This window comes from Aptenodytes forsteri, unplaced genomic scaffold (assembly GCF_000699145.1).
Source record: "Aptenodytes forsteri isolate BGI_AS27 unplaced genomic scaffold, ASM69914v1 Scaffold56, whole genome shotgun sequence".
Lineage (NCBI taxonomy): Eukaryota > Metazoa > Chordata > Aves > Sphenisciformes > Spheniscidae > Aptenodytes > Aptenodytes forsteri.
This window is the reverse complement of record NW_008796213.1, coordinates 301,955-310,500: the sequence shown is the minus strand read 5'-3', so window position 1 is coordinate 310,500 and position 8,546 is coordinate 301,955. Positions and strand designations below refer to the sequence as shown.

Sequence of the window (8,546 nt, the reverse complement as noted above, 5' to 3'; positions counted from 1 at the left end):
CACAGTATTCGAGGTGCAGCCTCACCAGTGCCGAGTACAGGGGCACGATCACTTCCCTACTCCTGCTGGCCACACTATTTCTGATACAGGCCAGGATGCCATTGGCCTTCTTGGCCGCCTGGGCACACTGCCGGCTCATGTTCAGCCGGCTGTCGACCAGCACCCCCAGGTCCTTTTCCAACAGGCAGCTTTCCAGCCACTCTTCCCCAAGCCTGTAGCGCTGCATGGGGTTGTTGTGACCCAAGCGCAGGACCCGACACTTGGCCTTGTTGAATCTCATACAGTTGGCCTGGGCCCATCGATCCAGCCTGTCCAGGTCCCTCTGCAGAGCCTTCCTACCCTCGAGCAGATCAACACTCCCGCCCAACTTGGTGTTGTCTGCAAATTTACTGAGGGTGCACTAGTCAAAGCAGCATGACCCAAGGTCTCCCGTGGGGACAGAGCCTGCCTGAAATGCAGCTCTGTGCTGTTTGCCTCTGTGCAAATTTCCAGAAGGATGCGAGGCTCCTCTTACCTGTAACAGTTGTTGGTGTATTTGTTGTAGCTGCCCAGAGCTGTCAGGCACCCCTGGCAAATGGCGTAAGAGAAGAAGATCTGAGTGCCTGCATCCATCCAGACCTGGAACAGAGAAGGTCAGTGGTCTCCAGACCTAGCAACAAAATAAACAAATGGCTATGCCCCATCTAGCAACAACCCCTTCATCAGTGCAGAGCAAACTGCATGAGACAGAGAGAGGCTCAGTGGGTGTAGAAACTGGGATAACTCTCTGGGAAAATTGAGCTATAGGACGGAAAGTCCTCTAGGAAAAGGCTCCTGAGGGGACTGTATTTTCACATCCCACTCAAAGCGACACAGGGCACTAGTCGATGCCTGACACCACTCCTCCATCCCACACCTTTGCGTTCTGGGTGGAGATGGCATCCCTGATAGCGTGGCTCCAGGTGAAGTTGGCACTGCAGGTGTCTGTGGACCCTGTGTGGCTCAGGGTTTGCAGAGCCACTGGTGAGTCATCCCAAACGAGGGCCAGCAAATCCTTTGCATGATCAGTGCATTCCCTTCCCTGCTCCTGAATCTGTTTTCCCACATCTCTGAGGCTACAGTGCAGGGTGAAAGGGGGAAAATTGCTGGGCTGAGAGATATCAGGCTGGTGTGGTGTCATGGACCCAGGTTCCCCTTTGCTCTGGCATTGCATGGGAAAAGCTGAGTGGGCTTGTTCACTGCTGCTCCAGCCCTCTCACCCGTGGAGGAGTCCCTTGTTCACTCCGTGTGTTGTGGGTTGAACTGCAGCTCTGCTCTCACACCCTCCCAGGGAAAGCCCTGAGCTTTGAGTTAGCAGACAGGCAGGAAAACAGCCCACCTTTCTGTTTGTCTGTGTGTTCCCACGCACCCTCTTTTTCCTCTAAGCAGCCCCCACCACTGCAAACATCCAGGCAGATGCAATTTGGCAGCCTTCAAAAAATCCCAGCCCGGGCATTGCTGCTTAAATTCACACAGATCTCTCACAGACAGATGCATACATGGGAGCCCCTCAGGCATGGACACAGACACACATCCCACTTTACACCAAAGCCCCACATTCTGACTAAACTCAGTAGCAGGATCTCTTACTCCTGCTACGCTGCATTGCAGCAGCCTGGGAACACCGTGTCAGCTTTAGGTAGGCTGTGAAAGGTAGGGAGGTTTTCACTGAATAAGCTCTGGCCATGAATAAAACACACTCAGCCCCAGTCACCCCCCTGTTATTTATTTTGATATTAAAATGCCATTTACGTTCAGCTGGCTCTTTGCATTCAGCGCACCACAGATTTTGTATTGACAACACATAATTGCATCTGAAAGCCATTTGGGGGAAGACAGTGTGTTTGGCAGCTGGTTTGGGAGCAGTTGGGGCTTTGGCCATCTGGGAAGATGCGGGAGGTAAGCTGAGACTGTGGGCTAAGCATATTGCTTGGCTGCCTCCATGAAAAGATTCAGCGGTGGAATAATTAACAGCAGTGTCATTTAAATGGTCTTCTGGGGGGGGTCTGCATTAGAACCTCTCTGGGATGGCGGAGGCAGCCTGCACAGCGTTGCTGAGCCCACGTGGGGAAGGGAAGCAACCTGCTGCTACAGAAAGGTGCCTGAGCAGACACCCCGGGGGGATCCTCCAACGGGGGGATCCTGCCGCCTGCCCTGCACAGCCCCCCAGGGGTGCTGCCCACCTCCTGCCAACTCAGGCTACCCTGCAGTTCCTGGGTTTGGCTGCACCCTCTGCCCTAAGCCGGACTTGCCCTCCCTGGTGGCACAGCATCCTCCCTGCCAGGAGGGGTTTCCATGAGCTCCAGTGAGTGGTGGCAGGAGCTGACGTGATCCCTTTGGCCAGCCGCTGACCCAAGCGAGTGGGACCAGCCCCTGGGACGGGTGAAGCGAACCTGCTGCCCAGCCCGCGTTACCTGCATGCATTCAGTCTCTGCAAGCACAGGGGCCCTGCACTCCCTGGGAGGGTCCTGTTGGAGCCAAACTAAGTGCTAACCAGGCCAGAAAAAATGAAAAGTGGTAGATCATTTCCCTCCCCTTCCTTAATTATTTGCATTTAAGACCCAGCAAAATTATCTGTTACATGCTGAATATTTCATATGCTTTTCTGGTTTTGCTGAGCCCATGAGTGGAAATGACCTAATATGCCCATATGCTGCAGATGCATGAGCAAAAAGGCTGTGCTTTGCAGGAGGACGAGACCCCTCTCGGCTCTTTTAAGGAGGTCTCACTGGTTCGCCGGTCTCCCTTCAGAGGAGATAGCTAGATCCTCAGCTAACAGCAGATCCAAGGGTCAGGGCACTGGAAACCTTCCCGTGGCCAGCACCTGCCTGACCCCCACCCACCTGCGGGTCTGCCAGCTTGGAAATGTCCGGTTTCAGGTAGAAGACGATCCCCTCAGTAGCACCAGGCAGCGTGACTCCTCGCACCAGCAGGATGATGAGCATCACATATGGGAAGGTGGCAGTGAAGTAAACGACCTGCGGGCGCAGGGAAACAAGAGGAGAGGGGGTCAGCAGGGAGGGGGTGCAGGCATCACTTCATCTCATCTGCAGACCCCCACCCTGGCAAACGTCCCTGGACTCTGCTGTTGGCTATAGTTGCTACTGCTAGCATAAAAGAGGGGTGGGAAAGAAATTAATCAAGGTTACATCTCACCGGTGATTTAGTTAATCTACATTTTGTTCCTCACCCAAGACTCTGCCACTGGCTGCTCTGCTTTATTTTCTCTTTCCAGTCAGTGTAATTTCCTTGCTCACCAGCTGTTCTCTTCATCTTACTAGAGCTGCAGAAGAAACCCAGATCTCTTCCTGTGACTGAGTTTTAATGAGGAGTTATTAAAATGGTCCTATTCCCAGCAAGAGTTTTCCAAATTAAATAGCAACTTTTGCTGCCCAATTTAAGACACCTCTGAGGGGTCTTATTTCCAGGGGTGCTCATGTGGCTTTCTTATCCCTTCAATGCCTCTGAGCTCACAGGTAAAAAATGGGGGCACCTCAAAGCCTTTAAAGAAAATGCAGACCATTATTTTTGTAAAACCTTCTTTTCACTTCTTCTTGTGTGTGATGTTAAATAAATATTACAGTAGAATTAATCATCTCTAATCCATTGCCCAATGTAACATTTTTTTTTTTCTACTGGCAAAATATCTGTGAGCAAGTTGCAACTTCTGAACATTTATTCATTATTAAAATTCATCCAAGTAATGTGAAGGCTTGTTTACTCTATGGATTCATAGCGAGGGGCCTAAAATGACATTTTTTCTGCTTAGTGATAATTGGTCAAATAAGTCACAGCACATGGCACTTTTGCTGTTCCCCAATTGAATGAGAACGCGAGCACTTTTGGCACAAGTACTAAATTCTACCTTCAGAAATCACTTCTGGGGAACATTTATACACATCAGCTGAATTCATAAGGAAAGGAAACATGGAAAGAGCACAAGAGTGGGCAAAATGAATAAAAGAAAAAGGCTTTTAAAGAAAATGAGTCTTCATAGAGTTATTTGAAATTATTTTCCTGAGGTTGCTATTGTTTCTTTGAGTTTGGACTCCTTAAATCACAGAAGCATAAACACAAGGGTCTGGCAGGGTTATCCGATTAGAGCAGCCTCTCAGTCAAGTACAACATCCCGTTTACTCTGCAGCTGTTAAACAAAATTATGCACCTACTCAGAATTCCTGGGACCTCCCTACTGCTTATCCTAATATGTAGTCAGTGAGGAAAAAGAAGGAAGGAGCTCATTTTTTTGACAGTGCCCCTGTAAAAACTCAAAATAACTACCTGCAGAGAAGACAACTGGCCTGTCTGGCCTGTGGTATGTCTCGGGACAGAAAAACCCACCCTGTATTGCTGCACTATGTCCATAACATCTATGTAGTAAAAAGTAAGACCTGCAGTCTAAAACTTGTGATGGAAAAATCTTCTGTGGTCCCAGGAAAACCATTCCTGGACAGCTACTACCTGCTCTCATTGTTTCTTCTCACTTTCTGGTCTGACTTTGCCAAACCCAATCAGCCCAACCAGCCTGACTGAAGTTCTTTAGCCTTCTCCTACAAAGCAAGCTTCGCACACCAAAGCAGCACTGGGCAAAGGAGAGACTTGGTGGAGAGAGGGCTGAGAGCTGAAGGGAACCTGGGATGACTTAACTACACTTCCATGTAGATCAAACAGCCTCTCAGACCCAACCTCTCAAGATCAGAATGATAACTTTTGTGAAGATGGTGCTGTATTCGATCCCTGGTATTCGAACCAGGGAGCATCAGAGATTTAAGATTTAAAATGTGGAGCATCCCCTCTCCCTATAGATGTGAAGTCTGGCTCTCACTCCTTGAGAAATCGTGACAGCAGGTCAGCACTAGGAAGAGCCAGAGTCACTGGCAAAGGTTGGGAGAAACCTAACAAGTAGAGCAAGCTATTGTCTTGCTCTGTTAAAAATGGGTGCCCAGTGCAGTTTTAAGGTGGGAGATGGGATTTGACATTGAAACACAGGTGTCCAGTACTACAGGGAACATCTGCCAATACTAGGGATAGTGATTTGAAGGAAGAGGCCATTGCAGAAATTGGTTCCCCTCCTTTTGCTATTGGGACATCCCCTGGATGCCCACAAGACCCAACCATTATTAATAGCCCACTTGTCTCATTGCAGCTCTGGGAAGGAAGGAGGTCCTGAACAAGTCAAGGCCATAGCAGCATCTCTAACACCCACCCCAAGGCATCACACACTCATTCACTCCAGAGGGATAACCTGTCCACCTGATCTACAGGTTCAACATCAGGAGGGAGCATTGGCTTCAGCCTCACTACTAAAATGCAAAAAATGACCCGCTGAGCCAAAAACCGCAGAGCCAGGAAGAGTACAAAGGAGAGCACAAAGACACCTCTCCCACCCCAAGTATTTTGCAGGATAAAGAAACAGGAGAGATTCATTATCTATTCACTGAGCTGGTTACAAGCAGCAGCTTGTCTATTTTGCTCAAGTGTTTAATTATTGCAAGGGATAGGAAGTTTGCCACTGCAGAGGATCTGTTAAAAACACCAGCAAGCCACACCAGGACAACACACTGGTGAGTGGATGGTTCCCAAGGGCACTGGTTCCATCAGCCACTGTGGGTATCTGCAAGGGAAAAGACCCAAGACACCCCTCAGTTCCCAGGTCTGTCTTTGTTCTCCCCTCCCTGTTTGATCTACTCTTTTATTCTTCCTCTTACAGGTCAAACACAACCAGTATAAATCAGTATAGTCCCACCAGGTTTTAGGTTTGACTTTGGTGCTGCGTGTCTCCTGCCTCCACTTCACGAAGAGGGAAAAGATATTGGGGAAGAAATGTAAGATGGGTACAAGGAGGCTTATGGACTAGGAGGACAATCTCCATTCCTACTTTGCCTGTGGACTTGACCCCTTTCCAGATGCAGAAGTAGCAGATGATCCACGCCAGCAGGAGACACAGAGCCAGCTCCCAGCGCACAGTGCCCAGTTTGTGAATACCATCCGTAAGTCCCAGGACTCGCTTCCTGCCGGTGTCCAGGGACAGGGAGAGAAGTATTAACGCCCCAGACCCCACTCATCCATATAGACCTTTCCCATATTACCGCATTCAAAGACTTAAGAGACTACCCACAACACATCTGCCCAGGGCTCCCAGCCATGTGAATCACCCCAGCTCTGCCTAGGGATCCCTGCTCTGTCGTTCCTGCTGATGCTGCTCCACTGTGCCCTGTAGCTGGCCCAAGCACTCCCACTCTCCAAGCCCATGGCGCCGTGCCCGTCAGACCCATGCAGCACAAAATCACCCCCTGTCCCACATTGCTCCCCTTCCTGGCAGCTGCCCAGCAGACACTACTCAATCCAAAGCAGGCCACCAATGCCACCATCACCCCATGGCCACTGCTCTTCCTCTGGCCTCCCCATACACTATGGACACCCTATACATAAGCATAAACAGCCTTTAAGATTCCTATGCCCTTCCTTCAGCCTCATTCCCTGAAGACTCGCCATCATGAAGGTAGGCCATACAAGAGGTCAGCACTGTAGCTTATTCAGTCCCAGCAGCCCAACCCCACACTTAGGATTCCTCTACACACCTTTCCCCAAAGCAGCTCCCTTGGGGCCACCTTGCCCTTGCAACCTGTGCAGAAAACCTGAACAACCATTTCAGAGGGGTCACAGTTCTCGCTGAACAGTACATGCAAAGAATAGGGCAGGAGAGGGGTTCTGGCACTGTGTGGACTCTTTCTGCACCCATGGGTGCATCTCATCTCACATCTTCTCTGTGCCCTGTGATGGCTGCAAGGCACAAAGGACACTGAACTCTCGCAGAGGCACTTTAAGTGCCATAAATGAAAAAGAAAAATACTGCTGAAGCTGAGCCTCTGGCACCCCTCTTCCTTATGAAACTTTCCTCAGTTGAGCGTGGAGAGGCAGTGTGGCCCCTGCAGCCATTTCAACCTCTCCACACTGCAGTGATGACCCCTTCTGGGACACTGTCTGGCCTGCTGTAGGACTCCTCTCTCAGAGGCGTTTTATTGCCTCCAGCCCCATGACTAAACCTCCCCAAGCCCCTCTCTGGCATCTCACCCATGTGCAGCAGATCCCTGCTCTCCAGGAATGAGCCTGACCAGCCTGATGGACCACTTCCCTTTGGCACCAAGCAAGACATGGTCAGAAGAAGAGAAAAGGCAGTTTTGTCCCTTTCTGTTTTACTGTAGAAGACTGTTCAGTCTGCCCTGACCTCTCATGCTTGCCTGCCAACAGTAGCCTGCAACACCCAACACTAGTACCCCCTGCTTACAGCAAGCCCTTATCTTGTTTTGGTGCCTCTTTCTGTAGCCACACGCACCCAGGCACCTCAGTGCCAGAAAGGGAACATGCCTGTGCGTGTGTGCACACGAGCACCCCTGGGCAGGCACTCTGCGAGCAGCCTTTGGGTTGTATCTAGTCCTCGTGCCCTTGGGCTCTGTGCCAATCTCCTTGGCAGCTCAGTGCATTGTGCTTCCCATGTTCGGGTCCAACATGTGGCACCTCACTTGGTCCTACAGAGACGCGCAGCCCTCCCCCCACATACTTCTACAGCTGCAACCTTTGGATGACAGAGGAGCCTGAACAAGGGGAAAGCGATCACGTACTCCCAAAACTCAATCATTGGGGAGGTGGCGTTCGCAGGCAAGGTCCTGTTGTCCAATCTGGAGCTATTCAGAATGTCCACACAGAGATCTACCAAAAGAAAAGGAAGCTGATGAGCCAGAGAAATTCTCCAAGGCTCCTCCATGAGGGATGCTCCTTCCCCTCTGTACCCTAACCCTCACTCTGGCAGCACACAGACCCTTCACCCCGTGCTATAGAGCATCTCATTAAACTCTTGCATCTCATTAAGCATCTCATTAAACTCTGGCTCTCCCCAGCTACGAATCCCAATCCAGCAGTAGCCAGAGGGCTTCGGGAAGGGGAGAGGGGAAGGAGAGAGCAATTCCCTGCCAAATGGAAACCAGATAGCTGCAAAATATAGATTATTGAGGCATAGCCACTATGAGTAGCCAGGACAGAAAATCCCATCCTCCTCCCACACCATGCACCATTCCTTGTCCACACATGCACGCATATGCTCACACATGCCACAGATGCCTTCATGTTCCATTCTGCCATCCCCAACCCTGTCACATACCATGAAATTACTAAAAACAGAGGAGATGCCGTGCATCCAAGAAATGCACCTCCTCTTTCATTTGGCACGCAAAAGACAATCCACCAGAAAACCAAGGAAGCCCAGCTCTGGCTGGGAAGCTTCTGCCTGTTAAGAGCACATCTGTGGCTTTCCTCACAAACAAACCCATGCTGGGGGAGCTGAAGGAATTAAATCCACTCTTTAAAAGGCTGGTTACCTCTGCTGGGATGAAGGGGCAAAGGAAGCTGTCAGTGAACAGCCCATGGGGTGGAGAAATTTAACACATCACAGAAATTAATCATCTGACCCAAGAGAAAAAGGGAGGGAACCGAGCTGCTGCCAAAGCCCTTTCCAGCCTAGCTTTCCACTG

The 8,546-nt window shown here is 50.4% G+C and overlaps 1 protein-coding gene across 1 annotated transcript in view; it reads right to left on the bottom strand.

The window, feature by feature from the left end:
• Positions 1 to 8,546, bottom strand: part of SLC6A12 (solute carrier family 6 member 12) — a 51,407-nt gene that overhangs the window by 19,927 nt on the left and 22,934 nt on the right. Inside the window, exons 6-9 of the mRNA XM_009288320.2 lie at positions 7,641 to 7,728; positions 5,897 to 6,029; positions 2,862 to 2,996; positions 515 to 618 (exon numbers count right to left, since the gene is read on the bottom strand). Of these exons, the coding sequence (XP_009286595.2) occupies positions 515 to 618; positions 2,862 to 2,996; positions 5,897 to 6,029; positions 7,641 to 7,728 (460 nt within the window). The remainder of the gene's footprint in view (positions 1 to 514; positions 619 to 2,861; positions 2,997 to 5,896; positions 6,030 to 7,640; positions 7,729 to 8,546) is intronic.